Here is a 21477-nt window from a genome sequence, read left to right as displayed (position 1 = left end):
ATTAGTCGTTTCACACCAGCAGGGCCGCTGGCCACAAATGTGGGAACTTAACAGTCCAGTGAGTTACTTTATTGCTATGTCTAACGGATTGTGGTTGTATATAAAAAACACATTGTTTGAAAGTCACTAGAACAGCCCACACTTGTCGAGCAATTAATGCCCAAACGCACCTGCTCTGGTGACCTATATCTTACATACAGTAGTGCGGTTCAAATTCATAGCTGACAGACATATTTATTCACGTATGTCAATATTGGAACAAACAATAAACTGAAAGGGCGAAGGAAGTGGTCAAACGTCATACTAAATGAATTTACTTGATCGGGTGTTGCAGTATCAATACAGAGCAGATCTTGCTAAGAAGAGAACAGCGCCATCACAGTTCGGATTGAAGAAAACGTTGATGACACTACTGTCTGAATAGCGATCGGACGTGTCCACAGATGGTTACATATGCGCACAAGAAACAAGTGAACACAAAAACCGTTACAGGAGCTTTGTTCACATATTGCTCACTCAGTGCCATTGATAAAATGCATCTTGGAACATAATCTGAAAACAGAAACTACACAGTGTTCTTTTAACAAAAAATTACCCTGCATATAGAGACCTCAAAACTGAAAGATTAAAATTTTTGCTGGAATTTTCTGCATCGAACCTTTAAATCACTTTCAAAATCGAAAATAAAAAATCTGTGGTCACTGTGCCAATTTTGGGCCTCGAGAAATATTTGACATTAAATTCAATGACATTTGAAATTAAAAATATCCTTTGTCTCAACGGGGAAAATAAATAATTTTGATTTTCGCTAAAAAAACTCCAAAAATGGTGAAAATTTATACTGCATGAGCTTTGAAATGGGTCAAGATAAGTAGCAAACCAGCAAAGCAGACTGGAAGTTTGAGTCTCAATATCTGCCCCTGAGGTGCATTTTAGTGACGACATACAGAAGTGATGAATAAAATGGAGTCAAGGGTGTTTCTGTGAAATCTCTAAAATCGTGTTCAGTGGCTACTTGCACAAGGATGTTTATGAATGTCAATTTGGACATAGATTGGTAGAAGGGGTTCCCCTCCACTGTCTATGGTTTAATTTTCTCAGTAGGAATCTCTTCTTTGCCTTGAAACCTGAAGGAAATGACTCAACTTCAAGATTGCAGCAGACATGGGTGTACTGTTTTGATTTCATATTCCCTTAGTGAAAGTAAGCTACAACAAGTTTGGAAGGTGATACCTCTGTATTATTTTGGACCGGTGACATTGACAATCTGGTAACTACATTTCCGTTTTGGTTCATATTAAATCTACCTGTGTATCTGATCTTGTGATTGGCTGAAATAGAGTCACATGTCTTAGGGACAAGCAAAATACAGCAATGAAAACTTTCTTGACTGGAGACTGTAAAGTTATGAAATCTAACCAAACTACACATTTGTGATAGTGAAACACTTTAACTGTTGATACCCCTAAATGTGACAAACCTGTGCATGGGGTGGTGGACAGGTCTGTAGGTCACTACATCTTGATCATGTCATCTTGCTGAAATGTGGATCACTCAGTCATGTGTGAAAAACATTGAGAACGATGCTGGAGGAATTCTGTGTTTTATTTGTTACATATTTGTTACAAAAATAATAGTTTTGGTGTAAGTAGTCTGTCCCCAAGGATAATATCTATGTGATGTACTGTAGATAATCCTTTACTTCATGCACTTCAATAAATATTATAATAATCCTGGGTCTTGGCCTGATTCACACGAGTTGTTAAATACATCCTCTTTGTCATGCATTGTGTGTTTTTTACACCAAGAGAAATGATTGACGAAGCACTGCTTTCCAGTAAGAAGACCATATCAATTGTCAATTCCAAATATTGCATATATGTATTTCCTGTAGCTGAAATGACATATTGGCGTTGAGGGCGCCATACAACTATCTCTTGTGGGGACTGACTGAATGAAGTGGTGTAAAAATATTGCATTTCTCACTTAAAAATGATACACTTTTTGTCTCCTATTTTGTTGTTTGGACTGCCCAATTGGTGATAATACATTATAACTTTGGACTGTTTCAAACTTTGGATAAAATTCTTGGAAATCAGTGAGACATTCGTCTTTGATACTATAGTTAAGGTAAAAAGTGACATGTTATTAACATGCTGTTTTAGTGCAAAACAAAATAACATGTAAATCGTGCACAGACTTAAAACAATGAAATCTCAATTTCGTTTCTTTTTGGATTTCATGAACAGACATACTAAAATTGTGTGGTAATGGCCTTGATTGACACACTCTCTACTTCCCATTGGCTGTACTGTTATCCAATCAAAATTCATCTTACATCAACCCCCTGCTGGCCAAGTTGGCATCAGAAGAAAACGGTCATCATCTGTGACAGGTTTGCAAAGTTAAAACAGGGGCCAACAGTGCCCATTAATGCAAATATTGGACAGATATGAAAATACTTTAACATAATTGCCCATGTAAATCATAAAAATGCAGTTACTGTAATAGAGAGAAACATTTAAAATGTAACCAGCACACAGAGCTGTTCATGGTCATTAAATATTTCCATTATCATTAAAGTGTACAGTTTCTGTCAGCCATGCAACTGAATATTAAAATAGATAAAAGTTGTGTAAAAATAGCAAATAAATAATTTATTGTACAACTCACGTTAACATGCAACATTCCATTCACAATCATCCCTTAAAAAAATGCTATTAAAAGAACCATACATCTCATTCACTTAAAATTAACTGTTTTCATGTCTCCCAACTGAAAAGTAAAACACTGCTAATTTTTAAGATATGAAATAATAATGGAATAAAATGTAGGTACAGAATGAAATTCATATGAGATACAATCATGCTGACCACACTTTTCAGCAGTTACGTTTCCATAAAAAGCAAAATACAACCTTTGCTGGGTTTAGGTTGAATGACTGACGTTTTGGTATTCTATACCCTCAAATTGATTGAGAGAAATCATGGAGAGATGGACAAGGTTTTGAAAGATCAGATTTGACATAGATTTGCAACACTGGGGAATGAATTGCGACAGAAACTTACAGCATGACTTGCTATTTTCGTCAGGAGCCATTTGTTATTTGGCATCAAACACCTATCTGGCACCTTTGGTTTCAAATATGAAATGTAAATTTATTCTTTCTTTGTTATGAGATGTCATTTTTTGTTCTTGCTTGATGACTCGCTCGATGATTTTAACCCTTGCACAATGATGGTTTGGCCCAAACCTATTGTTATCAATGGGTGATAGTAGACCCGGGTGATAGTAGACCTGTTTACTGGGAGTTTTGGGGGTGGGCAGGTTCAGCCTCATCATATTCTGCCACTTTCTGCATGGGCTTTGACAAAAGCAACAGCTGCCAACTCCTTGCAAAATTCTTCCAACACAATCACTCCTTCCATCAGCTCTATCTGGGGTGATCTGAAAGAGTTGTGACACAAGTTTGTGTTTCAGTGAAAAATACCACCATCATGAATACAATAAATCCATTATTATGTTTGAGTCATCCTCCAGAATCTTGATCAGAAATTTTGTCCCGCAAATATTTTCTCTCAATACAGGAAAGTTTGACTTCTTCTGTATATTTTTTCCAAACTATTCCGACTGACACATTCAAATGCGTGAACCTACCCGTCTTCCTCTTCCATATCTGTAAGCTGTCTGCGTACTTGGATACACTTTCTTTGGAAATCTGGTATCATCTTCATTCGTCCTTTCACGTCAGCTATCACCTGATGTAAAACCATCAACACAGTGATTACAGCGCCATGACTGAATTGGTGCTGATTTGCTTATGATATGTTTTGAAAGAGTTCAAGTGTTCTCATCGGAAATTTTCTGACCACTAATAAAACAAGTATACAAGCTGAATGAAATTAAGTTAGAGAATGCAACTCAAGGTCTGATATTCAGACTCTGAATTTTTCCAATATTTTTCTGGTCTGACTCTCTTGGAGGCTCATTTAATTGGTCTCAGAGTGAGAAAAAATTTCACTGTCTTACTTAAAAACTGAAAATTTTACTTTTCCCAATAGAGTTAACACAGGGATGGCAGCCATTTTGAATTTCAAATATACATAAACGTCAGGTAATTTGTCTCTCTAGTACCAAACTTTGCATGGTGACCCCAGATTATTCTTCTTAATTTGGTAAGACCATGATTCAAAGTTTCATTGAGGAAAGCTTGAGCAAAAGTTTTAAGTCCTTCACTTTAAAAATACTACATTTTGTCCAAGAAATGAACATGATTACATCAAGGACACACTTGTGTTAGCTGCGTGTTTCATCAGAGACTGGGAAAGAAAGGTGTGAGATTGTTTCATATTTTAGCGCTAGGTTTCATTGACCCTTATGACAAAGAAGCTGGAAGTGAAATTGTGGAAAACCATGTTGGAGAAAATAAAAATACAGACAATGAAATGGATGAACAGAGTAAGGAGAAGACTGAGCATAATGTCACCATCAGGTCAAGTTGGTTACAACAGTAAGACATAAAATGTCTGACATTCTGATTGTTAGCAAATAATTCAACATTTGAAAGCCCCTGAAAACATAGATACTGAAAACATGATTTTTACCAACTTATCCATACCACGCCAAGTAGGTAAGATATGCATAGGTTTTGGCTCAATATTGCCTTTTTACTGACTTGGCAATAATCACGATTTCAGGTTTGTTACTCAATATAGCTGCAAGCGTGTGACTTCGGACAACGCTGCCTAAAATTCGGACAAATTTTGTTGTTGAATGCAGGGCTGTTGTTGCAACTTGTAGTCTGAGCCATAAATTCATACAAATTAGTGTGACTTTAGGTAGCCATTGTAATACTAGCAGGTTTTATTTTTGTCATTTGTGCGGAAAATGCGGACAAATATTTATTTATGCATATTAATGAGAGAGAACAGTGACGTCATTTGCAATCAGCACTGTGCAGCTAAATAAGAAGTGACAAGCCTGGCAGAATAAGGTCACAGATAGACACATAAACCATTGAGATATAAAAGGCAGTTTGTAGCTTACCCTTTTCAATACTGTGTAGAGACATCTACAGCCCGGAGAAAGTTGCAGGTATGGATTGATGAAGAATTCATGGATGTGTGGATGTGGAAACTGGGATAACTTGGATAGGACAGATGTCAGCTGAAGATTGACTTCATAAGGCTGCAACATTAAAAGGGACAAATTTCAAAACTTTCATAAAATGCAAAAATACAGAATTGTTTTCGTGATTGACAACAATGTCATTTGGCTTCTGGAAACTCGTCTCAAGGAAACTTTATCTACATATATTTGTGATATTGCAGAGGTTTTTGATCTTGCTAAACATTTGAAGTGATACTACAGTCAGGTTTTAATTCTATGAAGCCATCACCAATGCGGGAACATAGGCATAAAGATCATCAGTTAAAAGAATAATGTTTGCTTACCAAACATATAGTTTCACTGCAATAATTAGGCTACTTCAGATAAAATGATTTGAGAACAAGGGCCAATATACGGTATTTGCAAATATTATCTCGCAGAACATGGATTTTGATGATGGCAATGGGAGTCAGTTTACCTGGTCTAACATCTGTGACATCTTATCAAATAGCACCTTTAGAAAGAAGCCTTCGTAGAAAGCTTCACTGTAGTCAACACGGTCCAGGGATTTAGGATAGGTTGGCCAGTCCCATCGTAGACACTGCACAGAACATTCCCTGAACTGGAAGCGACGGGAATAAAACTTGTGTTAGTTATTATCACATATGAAATGTTTTGTTCAGAAAATATTAACCTGTTCATCAACTGTTTGAAATATATCATCTCACATACAAGTAGTGCCAAGTCGTGAGAAATTACAAAATCGCCGTTGGTGGCGCTATGGCATGTAATGGAACATCATCCTCATAGTTTTCTTCAAAATAGGAGCATAACCTAGTTTTATCATATACTTTGTTAATTTAACAAATACATGATCATTTTATTGGGCTGAATCACTACTTTAAAGTTTGAGAAAATATGTCAATTCTATCTTGATCAAAAATAAAAAATAATACAGCCCTTTTGCTTTCACAAAGACTTGTTATTCTGTTCTTATGGCATGACAATGAGTAAATTACCTGTCTGTGGGCATCCCTGAGATAGGTGTCATAACCACTATCAGTTATTGGCGATGATTTGATATACTCCGGCACTAAGGTCAGGAATCTGAAATTAAACGAGGTAAAATTACAAATTTCAGGGTTTTTTGACAATTTGTGATTATCACATTTGACCCTGAAACACAGGGACCTCTGCCTTGCTGAAAGATATCAAATGATTGCATAGGCAGCTATAGCTGTAGCATTACCCTGGCCAGTCAAAACAAATCAGTTACTGGTACATTGTATTCACCGGAGTATAAATCAGAAAAATGAAACAAAACAGAACTGTCTTCAGAATACTAGACACTGTAAAGGAATGTTTCTAAAACTGTCCACCCTACAATTTGACAGCTTCAGTTTTCAAAAAGAAAACAGTGTCCATAAGACTGCTTCACTATGCAATAATTCTTTGCTATACTTGAAAAACAAAACTTTTCCCTTGGTTTATAAGTTGCAAAAAATGTGAAAAACTTCTTCTCTTGTAAGAGATAGTTAACACAAGAATGTACTAACATAATCATTTGATCTCCTACTATAGACGTATCTACCATGTGAATATAAATGAACTGGTTTCTGGAGACAAATCTCTGAATTTCTCCATGGATAAACACTGCATACCTGTTAACTACTGCATGGATGCCAGGTTTTTCTTCTCTCATCACAGATTCTGAAGTATTGGATGTAGCTCCTGTGGAAACAGGCCCAGAGGCAAAGGAAGGGGATTTGATGATGTGGGCGATCGTGGTGATGGTAACGGTGATTGCTCACTGACAACAGTATCCTCTGTTTGTTCCTCAGTCTTCTCCTTACTCTGTTCATCCATTTCATTCTCTGCATTTTTGTTTTCTCCGACATGGTTTTCCACAATTTCACTTCCAGCTTCTTTATCATTTTCCAACCCTGCCAAATACTCATCCGGAATAACATTGATAATGTCATCGTCCTCCTCAATCTGGTTGATGATGTTATCACTGTCCAATTCCGGCACCTGATTTCTGGGAAGTCAATGGGGAAACTTGCCAACAATGCCGGATCATCTAGATGCTCAAGTCCATCAAGTCCAATGGGCGGAAGGTCAGAATCGTCAAACATGGGACTATCCGGTCTGTCACTCAGTGCATCATCATCATGGCCGGATCCGCTGATGGAATCCGACATTTCATTATCAGAGTTCATTCCGGGTGGTGCATGATAAGTTCTAGGTGCTAGATTCCGAAGCACCAAGTTCACAATGATGTGTTCATGTGGTTTTAACAGCAGAACTTCAAACAGCTTCAGTGATACAATACTGATCTGTTAGGAAGAACAAAAGAAATTAATTATTTTCTTGACCTTTGACCCAATGACCTTTTGATGAGCAGGAATACTTTCACTTGTCTGTGTAGGCTTGTTTTTACTGACATAACCTTTACATAAAACAATACACCAAAGTAGTGGCCAGCCATAAGTAAGACAGGTTTAATATTGATATTGAAATTAATATTCCTCTGTTACCATGACAACAAGAAGGAAATTATGAATTGCAACAAAGTTCCAAAATCAAATTGTATTTGGGCTTCTCAATCTGCAACTGCATGCTGTAAGTTCCTCGAAAAGAGGTGCATCAAAAGTTGTATAACATGAAATAGACTATCTATAAGTTGCTGAACACCTTGGCAACTTGACGATATAGCCAGCTCTTCCTACAAACATACACATTATGAAATAGATATACAGTCACTTACCTCATGAGACAGATGATCACATCTTTCAATGAATCGATGTCTGAGTTTTGATGATAACTCTCCAGGTTTCTCTTTCTCAGTAGCATTACCAAGAAGGAAGTAAACTGTCTCTGAAAGCAACGATGATGAACTTGTCATCTTGACAAACTTGATCAAAAGAGCTGTACTGGTTAGAATTCCAACTTCAGAACTGAAATAAAATGAAGGAAGATAAACAGCATTCATTATTGAGATGTAAGTAGCTATTTGCCCTGGAGTACACGACTGCATCATGCTGGGGGGAAACATTTTCCGTATATCATTATCTGTAAGTACATAGAGTGTTGCAACTAAAATTAATATTTGTAATATTGAAATGGCATAGACCGTAATTTGCTATTCAAAACAAACTTTGTCACTGGCACACAACAGCCATTTATTCATATGTCACAAGTTTTCAACGTCATATTTTCATTTCATCTAATTTTTCAGTTTGTTATTTTTTAAAGCACTTATCTCCATTTTCCTGGTTTCACTTTGTAAATTAATAATTCATAACTATTTTTTACTTATTAACGATTTATGCTTATTAATAATCATTTTCAGACTTCCTGTAACAGAGCTCTAAATCAATGAAAGGTACACGGTTCTGCTACTTACGCCTGTAACAGCTGTGGTTCCATGATTGGATCGTAAAACCTATGTCTAATATCCTTGGCCAGTGCCCTGCCAATGATTGGATGGGCATTTTTGATGACTTCGTCACAGTAATCAAACCAGGACAGCAATGATATCAACGCTCGTTTTCCAGGGAATGTATTGTCATCTTCAGCTTCACTGTACATATCAAGGCTACAAAAAGACAATACAACCATGACGATAAGACAATGCATCCATTATGAATACGATAGAAAGCTGCTTTAATGAGAGTTATCAAACAGGCAATGAAGAAGTACCAGATATTCATAAACTTTATACCAGGTGACCAGTATGCATATCTAACCATGCACTTGATGCTTTCCTGCAAAGACAATACCATATAATATTGTTTTATGCATACAACTTGCATATCACTAGATGCACACTACTGGTACAATACAATTTTTGATTGATGTCCATCCCTTCTGTCACATCTTGGTGGCAAACGATAAACTTTCCATCGCTGTGATCTCTGAACTGTCAGCATTATCTATGTGCAACATAAGGTGTAATTTCTGCATACAGACGTCAGGTAGCATCGCACAGTCAGATTAGATTATTCATGAAACATGTACAGCAAAAGTTACCTCCTATGACAAACCTGACCTTTTTTGGTATTGAGAGAACTGACTGGTATATAATTTTATGGAGAAATGCAAAACACAAATGAAAAAAAAAAAAACTAGATGATTTTTGTTGATTATTAAATGATTGAACTAACCCCCAAGTGACTTCCACCGTATCTACATCCACTGGATCCATGACAATTGGCAGTTGTTGGTAAAGTGTACACAACCTGTCTGATATGTGGGCACAGAATTGTGTATGATCTACTATACACTTGGCAGCATTGATTTCAGGTAGGCTTGTCACCAACATAAGTCCCTCACCAGCTTTCACTGCAACCCTGGTGTCCTAGGGAATGAATGACCAGATAGTAGTTAGTGCTAATTCTTAGCCTATGATCTTTTCATTTTATGGAACAATGTGAAAGTGCTGGGTGAAAAAATGCATATATCATTTGATGGATCATTACAATACATATTAAAAGTCAATCTGAGATTATACAGGCTACCTTCAAATCCTACTTGCATTTTTTTCATATAAGTCAATTATATGCAAAACCACTCATCTAAGCAAGGCTGCTGGTCGTCCAAGACATCATAACATGTATTTGTTCACTTGACAATACTCTAGCTGTCATGTTATCTTCACAGTATTGTGGCTGATACAATTTCCAACAAAACCATAGACCCTCGAGAAAAACTGGGTGCACATACTCCCAGTCTGGAAACATTTCATGAATTACCTTGTCTGTCAAAAGCTGAAACTTACAGGCAGATCTTCAGTTTATTGCACACATCTAGTCAAAATTTTGAACTTTGCATTGTGCTTTGCTGCTGATGCTTTAATGAACTATGAACTCAACGTTACTTCTCTTGGGTTGTCAATTTGGCCATACAAACAATAATCTTCACTTTACGTTTTTATGAAAGGGATTGTTTTATTTAGGAGCTTGCTTGCTTGCTTGCTTGACAAGCTTTCGAATGAGCAATTATGTGATAATTATCCTATCTCTTTCAATACAGGTCAAATTGAAACCATTAATCCGCTCCATTTTCCATTCTTGGGTTCTTGTGTGCAAACTTTATACACTTTTGTTTGGGTCAAAAAACGTGGAATTTACAGTAATTCAGGAGACATGAATTCTGCTACAGTGTGTTGGCTGATTTGCGAGGTGAGAGATTTGAAATGTCAAGTAATCACACTGGAGAGCATCTGTCGATATATTTTTATGGCTCTCAAGAGATCATTAACATTATTGCCAAAACTAAAAGACACATGTATCCATTGTGACAAGGATACTTTGGCATACGGTGGCCTCTCAACAGTAATAAACGATACCTGCTTACTCTGCACATGATTGTCACCCTTTCAAAATTTCATGTACGTTCACTTGAAATCAATAATTAAAACAAAAGTTAGATACTACTTTACTGCCATGAAGCCATCCATCTTCAATGCTCACACAAAATGAGATTTTACTCACTGGGCTCTGTAGAAGACACAGCAAAGACGTGACCAAGTTGAACTCTGGTTGGCCAATTTCAGAGGCTATTTTCTTGTAACTGCTAGCTGGGGCATTTCTTTCAGCCTTCCTATGGGTGTGATTATAACTGGCACTTGTTTTGGGAGCCTGCAAGAAAAAAGTGAGACTTGAGTGGACACCGTGGGTCATCAGTATGTATTAGGGAGATGGTGCAGTGGCAAAGAATGTGAAATTTTCAGAAGAGTTACTTTCAGAATGTGCTTAGGAATACAATTCAGAATAACATTCAGACACTCACTATGTGAGATAATATTCTGTATATTCCAGAAGAGTCCTTTCAGAATGTGCTTGGAATACAATTCAGAATAATATTCAGACACTCACTATGTGAGATAATATTCTGTATAGAAGTAACAAGTCATTGACATTGACATAGTCCCCACTTGTAATAGGAGTATAAGTCTTGATGGGGCAGGGAAATGTGGTCATTAAGAAGTATCACTGGAGTGTATATGTTCAGATCTATGGACACATAGGTCGATGTCATTGTTCCCATTTTGAAACAAGAGGCATGTCTAAGTTATGGTTCTAAATCGGGAAAAAAGATCAGACCTCTAGCTGTATTGGCCAGCCAAGAAATACATATGTGCATAATAAATGAGGTACAAGATGTGACATCTTAAGGTCTACTATCCTATCAAAATTCGAAGCGTAAAGAACTTGTGGTTACTGAGTTATGCATATATATGCATATTCAAGGTCAAAGGTCAAGGTCACGTGACATTTTGAAAAAAAAACCCCATTGTATTGCTAATTAATCCATATATGCCAAAATTCAGACCTCTAGCTCTATTGGCTTGCCCACAATTATATATAGGCATAATTAACGAGGTAAAGCATGTGTTGTCATAAGGTCTCCCATCCTACTAAATATAAAGGACATAGCACTTGTGGTTACTTATTTATTGACATAATCGTGTATTTTACGTAAAAGGTTATTGAGGTCACATGACATTTTGTCAAAAAATTTCTATCCTATAGTCTGTCCCTATATACTAAAAATCATACATTTACCTCTATTGGCTTGCTCAAAATTAGATATGCACATAATTAATGAGGTACAATATGTGGCGTCATAAGGTGTCCCATCATACCAAATATGAAGGGTGTAGCACTTGTGGTTACTGAGTTATGGACAAATATGTATACTTTGAGGTCAAAGGTCACCGAGGTCACATGACATTTTGTCAAAAAATTGTATTGCTAAGTTATCCCTATATACCAAAAATCAGACCTCTAGCTCTATTGGCTCGCTCAAAATTAGATATGTGCATAATTAATGAGGTACAATATGTGGCGTCATAAGGTGTCCATCATACCAAATATGAAGGTGTAGCACTTGTGGTTACTGAGTTTTGGACAAATATGTATATTTGAGGTCAAAGGTCACCGAGGTCACGTGACATTTTGTCAAAATAATTGTATTGCTAAGTTATCCTATATACCAAAAACCAGACCTCTAGCTCTATTGGCTTGCTCAAAATTAGATATGTGCATAATTAATGAGGTACAATATGTGGCGTCATAAGGTGTCCCATCATACCAAATATGAAGAGTGTAGCACTTGTGGTTACCGAGTTATGCACAAATATGTATATTTGAGGTCAAAGGTAATTGAGGTCACATGACATTTTGTCAAAAAAATTGTATTGCTAAGTTATCCATATATACCAAAAATCAGACCTCTAGCTCTATTGGCTTGCTCAAAATAGATATGCACATAATTAATGAGGTACAATATGTGGCATCATAGGGTGTCCCATCATACCATATATGAAAGGTTTAGCACTTGTGGTTACCGAGTTATGGACAAATATGTATATTTGAGGTCAAAGGTCACGTGACATTTTGTCAAAGCGTCTGAGATATCTGCGTGAACGGATGGACTCACATGGATGGACTGACGGACTGACATGACCCAATCTATGAGCCCCCTGGACTTTATCTGTGGGGACTAAAAAACTGTGTCACTGCATCCTTTTTGCAATATGAATACGATGAGAAACTAAATTTTTTATTTTCTTGGCCTTATACATGGGAGTCTATGGACTGCCTTATACATGGGAGTCTATGGACTCCTTATACATGGGAGTCTATGGACTGCCTTATACATGGGAGTCTATGGACTGCCTTATACATGGGAGTCAATGGACTTCCTTATACATGGGAGTCTATGGACTGCCTTATACATGGGAGTCTATGGACTGCCTTAAACATGGGAGTCTATGGATTGCCTTATACATGGGAGTCTATGGACTTCCTTATACATGGGAGTCTATGGACTGCCTTATACATGGGAGTCTATGGACTGCCTTAAACATGGGAGTCTATGGATTGCCTTATACATGGGAGTCTATGGTCTGCCTTATACATGGGAGTCTATGGACTGCCTTATACATGGGAGTCTATGGACTGCCTTAAACATGGGAGTCTATGGATTGCCTTATACATGGGAGTCTATGGATTGCCTTATACATGGGAGTCTATGGACTGCCTTATACATGGGAGTCTATGGACTGCCTTATACATGGGAGTCTATGGACTTCCTTATACATGGGAGTCTATGGAGTCTATGGACTGCCTTATACATGGGAGTCTATGGACTGCCTATACATGGGAGTCTATGGACTTCCTTATACATGGGAGTCTATGGATTGCCTTATACATGGGAGTCTATGGATTGCCTTATACAGGGGAGTCTATGGAGGCGAAAACTAAAAAGTCCTCTAACACGGCCAAATTTGATCACATTGTGAAACAAATCAACGTGCATCTGTATGAGGTAGAGTACTATCCTTTTACCAAGTTTGAACGAAATCGCTCCAGGCGTCTCTGAGATATCTGCGTGAACGAAAAAAGTCATAAAATATGCAATGAGCAATTAATTAATAAGCCACACCCACCAAAATCTAATCAGATCTACGTCTCATCATGATAATACCAAATACCAAATTGCATGACATTGGACCTAAGGGTTTCTTAAGTTATGAGTGGAACAAAATCTGTCTACGGACGGACGGACGGACGGACAGACGGACAGACGGACACACACACAGACATTGTGGCGACATAGGACACCTTTGGTGCCTTGCACCACGGTGTCCAAAAAGTGTATGAATTTTGATAACAGTGTATGGCTTCACATACATACATCTAAATGCTTGGGATGCAAGTCTGTTGAATCAAGCTTCATTCTACTTCCACACTTTCCTTATCGCTAACAAAAACAGACTAATTTTCTGGAAAAAATAACATATATAATTCACTGCTTAACCCAGATGGAAAGAAATACTGATAGAAGAATAAGTTCCTCTCTTTGAGTTTTCAAACACGATAGATCTTGACAAACCTTAATTCTGCAAATGTATAAGAGAAAGGTTACCTAGGACACAAATTACAGTTGCAGTTGTTCACTTCAATTGTATTTTCTAATGTAGGTACGTACCTCTAGAAAGAAATTCACTAAGTATGGATCTGCTTTGAGTTTTGCGCAGACCATGCACAGGAATTGTATTTCTTCCTTTTCAGTAGGACCTGCTTTGACCTCTCCGCATACTTTAATTAATCTCTGAAATAAATAAATAAATAAATATATAAATAATAAAAAGCACTTCTTGACGAGTTGGTTGTATTATTATGTGGAAGAGAAAAATCAGTAATTATGCAAATGACTAGGTCAAGCTATTTATAAAACTGTTCAAAATCCCAATACATATTACACTGTTTTAGAAGTGAGATATGTATAGTATGTTGCAATTTTTGTATTTGTCATAACAGCGTAGACAGTAAGTGTTTATTATCATATGGGAATGTCTCTTTCTATTTTTTTCAATAGAGGTGAAGGCCTATCATTTGTTCCTAGGAGTTTAATATAGTAAATACCATGCTGTGAAGTGCAAGTTACTACATGTCACCATAATCCCATAATATATTTGTGTGTAATGAATAGGTCACAAAACAGATTACGTTATGCATTTGACACAATAAACTGTCTGTCAAAACATAAATATATTATTCTTAGGTAAACTATTATCTCAATTATGAATATTGACAGTTAAAAGTACCAGTAATATTAAAAGTGCAGATGTTTAAAGGGACAAAGTCATTTCTCTTTGACCATTTTTGTGATATCAAGATATTAAACACAGAATACTTACATTAAGTCACTCTGTGTAAAAAATAATGATGGTACATAACTGTGCAAAAGTGTCAAAATTACCCCTTTGCTGAATACAAAGCAGATTATTTCATTTATGACCTTTTTTTTAATTCTGACTTTCTTTCCTGTGAAAAATAAACATTGTCACAATGTAAGGGGAAGCTGTTATCCTTATCTATATGAAAGGCACCACCAATTACAAGGTTTCACTACAAAAGCTTGCACGAGGTCAAAACTTTATGTAACAGTGTATGTTCAGCCATACATGGTGAAAGTTGTACACTGAACTTGATTTTTTGGTAAAGCCCGTAAAATGTTTCACTGAATCTTGTTTGGCTGCAAGCAGCGTTGAGGTCAAGCACAGTTGACCAGTATTTCAGCATGACTCAAGAAGTCAAACAACACAAAGTACTTTTCATATAAATACAAAATAAATGAAAAAAACTAAAAAAGAGTGACCTTGTCCCTTTAACAGAAGATTGTTTGATAGGTGAATGCTGATAATAAACAGGGACAATGATGTAACTGTATAAACTATCAACCATTAGTAGCTGGGACACTGTTATTGTTTTCAATAACCTGGTCAGACCACTATCACAAGAATAGGACGTACTAGTATTGTTCATCCATAGAGGACAAAATAGGATTTGAACAACAAGATACCAGGTCTATTTATTTACACATGGGTCAAACTGAGTCAACAATTATCTCCAAAACATCATTTATTGTACAGTAAATCATATCATGACATGCCATTTTGATTTCCCATTTAAAACCTATCCTACACTATGTAGGGCAGATTGCCTTTTTCACTCAGTACCTGCTTTCGAGTAGATTGGTAAAAATAATAGAGGGATAGATAAATAGCTAGCAGTGTCAATAACTAGAATTTGTTGTTATTACATTTAAAAATGCACGAAGGTGCTCTGCACCTAGAAAAATGGTAAGTTATGCTTCACTGAAAAAATCCTGATCAATGACTATAAAAAATTCTTGTGTACAAAAGGTTAATGAGTGAGCATAGACTTGTATGCTCCAAGAATAATATGATAGTTCTCGTAATTCATTCATGTCGATGTTATTTTAAAAAATGTAACAATGGGCTACTTTGTGACACTTTCAGTCTTAGTATTTTATTCAGGGTTGTGATGTATAAGAAATGACAGGACTTTTTCAAACACAAATTCCAAGGAATGTTATCTTTGTTCAAAACTTTCTAAGAGACGTAGGAACACAATTATTTTTAACTTTAGAACTCTGTCAGATGTAAAATAACAAAGTAAACTCAGTTGAGTTTGTCAGATTGTATGGAGGAAATGAATACTTACATGCACAGGACCATGAACATGGACATGAGGCAGTAGTGGTTGTTTTATTTTCCCGATGAGGTTTGTAAAAAATGTAAACACAACCTGTTTCATACCAGACGGGCACTGTAAGGTGAATGATTAAAAAAAAAATTAGCTTATAAATACGTAAAAGGTGTTGACAATATCAAGATTGATATTTTAAAGCCACAAGGTCAAATATGACAATTGTTTGTTATTATCCCTATAAGTTGACACCGTTTGATTTTGCAGTTTCTCCCTTTAACATTTTCACCACCATGGTTTGGTCCATAGTTGCCCTGAACCTACTGATATCAATAGTGACTGTGGCCCGTTTATAGGGTATTGGGGTTAACAGGTTTAAGATAGCTGCTGGTTAAAACGACAGGACACTGAATGTTCCTAAGCTTGAACTTTACTTGAAAATGATAACGACCATTAACTTTGATTGATAGTATATGGTCAGCACTGAAAACACATAGAACAGTTAAACTTGCTAATGTGATATGCTTAAACATGAATATTTTCAGATCATAACTTGCTTTTGGACTGGGACCATGTATGATGATTTAACACAAGACACAGTACTAGAAACTTTCATTTTGAAACAAATATTGGTCCTTCCTTCAATTACACTGCTTGTGCAAGTTTCTTCTGAGGAATGCTTACTATTCTGTGTTCAGATTTGTTTTCTTTATAACAGTGGGGCGAGTCAACGGAAATACCTCTCCTTTCTACAATGGGCAAATAATTACTACAGATGGACTAAAATTCTAATGGACTAAATTCTAAGTCTTAGAGAGACTTATCTCCAGTTACATAATCAAATTCTTCAAAAGACACTATTCAAAACATTTGCCTGCTTGCTAGTAAGCTGTAACCTCAAATCTGGACAGAAACACTACACTAGCTAGTTGATGCCATTGTATACTTGGAGAAAATTACATGTATTAACTATTATACTGATATGCAGGACTTACTGTTAATTTGCTTGAAAGGTGCATAACTGGCCAAGGATACAGATTACTCATAATACTACTTGGAAATATTTAGGTCATACTTACATCAGCCTTGCCCAACGCATACAGTGTTTCTAGTATTTTGTGCTGTAGTAGATATTCCATGCATGGTCCTGTTTGGTTGGCTTCACAGGTCGATTCTTCCTGGGTCAAGATGTCCAGCATCTGTTCCATGTGGGAAGGAATGTTGGTTTCTCCAACAGGAATGGTGTCATCTGTTATCCAGGCAGATTGAATGTCAATGAAATAGTCTTGCATCATGATGGTGATTAATTAGATAGTTCTATATTTGTTCAAACTGAGGTAAAGTTCAATGCTTATTACATAGTAAATTTCCTAGTTTACAAAACATGAGAAACTCACCTCACTAACTTTACTAATCATGACCGAGCCAATATCTTTGGTGTAAATAAGACCAATTATGCTACATTATACTTTAGTTATCTGTGTGACCTTTGCTCAAGGGGAACAAGTACAATATATAGTCTCTGGTTTATGGATGTGCCCAAGCATATGAAACTACTCGACAAAAAACTCCCATGAAATTAGGGCAGCAAACCTACCTTTATTATCGATGAAGTAGTGTGTCACAGCTTTCCAGTGAAAGACAAAATCCTCTTGCAAGGACAATGTTGGGGCCAGCTGAAGGGAAGGATGACATAATTGTTTACAGTTATTATTACATGAAAGCAGGGTGAACTGCAAAAATAACAATAGCACTATTATGGGCTTTTCCCATAAAGAAGGTATCATTGAGACATAGTATACCGGTATGTCCAGAACTTTGCTTAACTCAAACCATGGCAGTATTTTAGTATACTGCATAAGTAACAAGCATTCAAAGCTAGGCTATATAGCGCTGATGTTCCCTGTGTGAATGTTAGAAATATTACTTCGGTTCTACACTATTTTTGCTGAGGGTAGTACGCAGATACATGGAAATATTGCTAGGATTCCACAGTCATTTTACCAGGCTTCCTCTGGGTATATCAATGCAACCAGATAACGGGACAGTAGAAATGTTACCTGGATTTCCAAACCATTTACTATAGGTAAGCGGACGAGTAGGAGGCGGTTTACGGAATTTAACGGTACAGTTTGCCAGTAAAACTCCGAGGCCCGCAGGCCGAGGAGTTTTATGGCAAACTGTACCATTAAATTCCGGAAACCGCCGACTACAAGTTCGCTGACTGTGTTATACCACGAATTTGCCGAGTTTTAGAGCCTTGTTTGCACGCCGAAAGTTTTTATTTGTAATTTTAGTGCAGTGCAAGTTGAAACTTTGGCAGGAAAACATTGACGCGTTTTGACACCTTGTTGAACGAAAGTATAAAAAAAATAACCAATGATTGGATAAAACAAAGTTGACATGTGTTGCTATTGTAGTGCGATGACGTGGTTGAGCACCTGGTTTGATTTGAATGTATGAATTATGTTTGATTGATTGGTTGGTTGAATGAAGTGAAAAGGTGTTTGCAGATCGACGTTAGAGTCACGCTTTGCTCATTTGGGTCGAAAACTTTGAGCAGCATACACGCAATTGCCGAGTCGCTCTACGTAGTTCGATATGGCGGGTGAAGTACAAATGAAAGCTGTATCCGGTGCACTTCAACTACCAAAGCCAAAGATGGAAAAGAAAAGTCCCCCTGTCAGCCAGTGCTAACGGCCACAATCGGGAGACCAAGCTACACAGCCACGTCAGAGAAAGGGGCAACAGAAACTGCAAGTACAAAAAAACTATGTCTAGATCCACAATGACTGGTACTGCGTTTGTGTTTGCCTGTAGCTAGATATAACTTTACCAAAGGCGACTGAAACCTCTACATTCAGTGTAGATAACTGACTTTGAAGTCTTACATTTCAGCTTCGAATGATCGTGATAACAATAACCTTAACACAGAAGTGATATTTGCAATCAATACCGTTATTTCACGGTGACCTGTAATTGATTTTGAGATGTACAGTCGTGCGAAATTAAGTCAGTCCGGTGATTCTTTTAAAGTGTCTTTACTCTGTACTTAATGGTGCAATAAATTTCTTCTGGTATAATGTCTCGCATTTGTTTTTTTTACTCGTCGCCACGTGACTTTCTTTTGTTTAAAAAGTGTCCATTTTACAAGTTCTTTTGTTTAAAAGTGTCCAATTTACTAGTAAATCGGACACTTTTAAACAAAAGAACTTGTAAATCGGACACTTTTAAACAAAAGAAAGGCAGGTGGTATATAATAAAATATTCGGTTATGGAAATTAGAGAGCATGGTTAGAACAATGGGCACGAGGCGGAGAGTGGTATAACTACCGTAAAGTTCCCTAACCTTGAGCAAAAAAAAGATGGATCTATACCAATTAATGTGTTCCATGACCTGTAATACTGATAAGCCTGGTATTGAAAAGCTAACCTATCGTTACTAGTTTTATCATGCTGTATGCAATATTTCTAGAAGTGGATATTGTGTTCCTACAGCTTACAGATGTTGGTGGCAGGTTGACTGCACTGACACTGACTGCACAGCAGTTTCATGGAGGAAGGTTTTCCCGTTGAAAACAGCAGGTTTTGAATGCAAAACTTGTGGTGATCTTTGTTTTCAAGGACACCTACCTCATCTAGGTACACAATGTGCTAAGCTGTATTTGTAAACTTATGCGAAATCCTCTTTTCTGTCTCTGTGTGAGGGAACTGTACATGTCTGCTGCCAATGCAAATGTGAAGCTCATGCTTCACAGTGGCGGTGGATAAGGACGCTGACAGTTTCCTCACATAGAGACTGTGGCTGTGGTGGGAAGCATGTTCATTACGTAAAACCATTCAATACAGAACTACTGCATCCATAACAAAGGAATGAGACAATATGTAGAGTTAACTCTACTCTTAGGGATAATGACAAAATTTACTTAGTGACCTCTCAGAGCACACAAACTCAATGGCGGACACCTTACAACAGATTATGTAAGCCTGGTACAATATTCTTCAATAGGTCATGGACAGTGTTACACAGTAACACAGTATCTTTTACAGTTGTGATCATTGTACTGTAGACCTTTGGCCTGTCACTGCAAATCACTGCAACTCAATCAATTCCTAAAATGGATACTGGCGGGAAGGTTCAATGCCCATTCTGCGGTTTATCCCTGGAAGTATGCCCTTTCCTTCCTTTATTGTTAAATAATATTGTAGTTCAGCTATTGCGCTTGTTTGGAGGCATGATGCCATAGTGTTGATGTGTTCACCATTTACGTTCGCCAGAAGAAACTATTGGTGTACCATAGTCTATACACCCATGGAGATACCAGTACTTCCATGATACAGCAAAGTGACAGAGCTTCATTATTGATACATGCCTAACAATGTATGCATATGTGTGGTTTTACCAGGGTTGGCTTAAAGTCTTCCTATTCAAGTCCGCCTATGGTGTAACAGATGTGTCAACGGGGTCGCGTTATTTGATTCACTGTCGTGTCACATTGTTTTGAGGTGAAGCCAAAGCGAAGCCTTAGCAGACCAAGGCACAAAACGTTAAATGATCTCTCCTATACGTAAAATAAAATGTCGAAACAACACGTCTTCTATCGTGGGTCAACTGTCCAGAGTGGGATTGTACAGGAAGTGACATACGTCATCGCATACGTTTGACAGACAAGCCCCCATAGGATACTACCACTTATGGATTCGTAACGCAGTGCGTTATAAATGCATATTTTTTCCGATACGGTGTATGTTGTTATCCGTAGCACTATATTGGCTAGGCTGTGTTGTTTAAAATCACTGTAGTAAAACAGGATTTCCTTGAACTACGTAACGTTTGCTGACTATGACGATGAAACGACACGCTCACTCCCACACTGTGTAATGTATCAGTCTCGGTACACTTTCTACTTCAATTTCTATGTACCCGTGACAGTAGGGCGATACTCACCGCTTCGACGGCCTGTTGTAAAACAGCAGCAAACTTGTTGAACATTTTCACTGGCTCAAAATATCCCGTTTCCACCGAGGTCGCATGACATCTGGGATAATGAGCAAAATTATCAGAAGGTTGAAGAGATTTAATAATTGAGAGTCAGACTGCCTGGCCTGAGCGACTTCCTACTTCCCTTACGTCTACGTGTTTACTTTTTCTAGGGCCTCGTGTGTAATTTATTTCCTCCAGTGAAGCGCATTGACCTCGCCAGTATGGCTGCCTGTACCTAAGTTTACATAAATAATTTTGTTCAGAAAGCACCCAGTAGTTGTTCCGCATGATGTAAAATATTTTAATATTCAAAAAGATTGTTTAGAGGATGATTTACCACAACTTTTAGAATGCAGT

At 37.2% G+C, this 21477-nt stretch overlaps 1 protein-coding gene across 1 annotated transcript; it reads right to left on the bottom strand.

Moving 5' to 3' along the window:
* Positions 1–1589: 1589 nt before the first annotated feature.
* On the bottom strand, positions 1590–21279 carry LOC139120629 (FHF complex subunit HOOK interacting protein 2A-like). The gene is made up of 15 exons (XM_070685138.1): positions 21085–21279; positions 17734–17812; positions 17216–17385; positions 16152–16256; positions 14110–14232; positions 10605–10751; positions 9276–9469; positions 8516–8707; positions 7877–8066; positions 6776–7445; positions 6129–6310; positions 5588–5731; positions 5047–5187; positions 3658–3758; positions 1590–3447 (listed from the first exon to the last, which is right to left on the bottom strand). Exons 1-15 carry the CDS (start codon positions 21127–21129, stop codon positions 3339–3341), a joined length of 2592 nt encoding a protein of 863 aa, XP_070541239.1. The 5' UTR covers positions 21130–21279; the 3' UTR covers positions 1590–3338.
* Between the last annotated feature and the right edge of the window lie 198 nt (positions 21280–21477).

The sequence above is a fragment of the Ptychodera flava genome, chromosome 20 (genome assembly GCF_041260155.1).
Source record: "Ptychodera flava strain L36383 chromosome 20, AS_Pfla_20210202, whole genome shotgun sequence".
NCBI lineage: Eukaryota > Metazoa > Hemichordata > Enteropneusta > Ptychoderidae > Ptychodera > Ptychodera flava.
Note: the sequence above shows the minus strand (reverse complement) of the source record. Positions and strands in the feature narration are given on the sequence as shown.

Bases quoted from the DNA above. Each gene is read 5' to 3' on its own strand.
- LOC139120629 (XM_070685138.1), bottom strand. From the start codon at position 21,129: ATGTTCAACAAGTTTGCTGCTGTTTTACAACAGGCCGTCGAAGCG. The intron at 16,257-17,215 runs GTAAGTATGACC...TTCACCTTACAG, and splicing joins ATGCGTTGGGCAAGGCTGAT to TGCCCGTCTGGTATGAAACA. The intron at 10,752-14,109 runs GTACGTACCTAC...TTTTTCTTGCAG, and splicing joins TAGTGAATTTCTTTCTAGAG to GCTCCCAAAACAAGTGCCAG.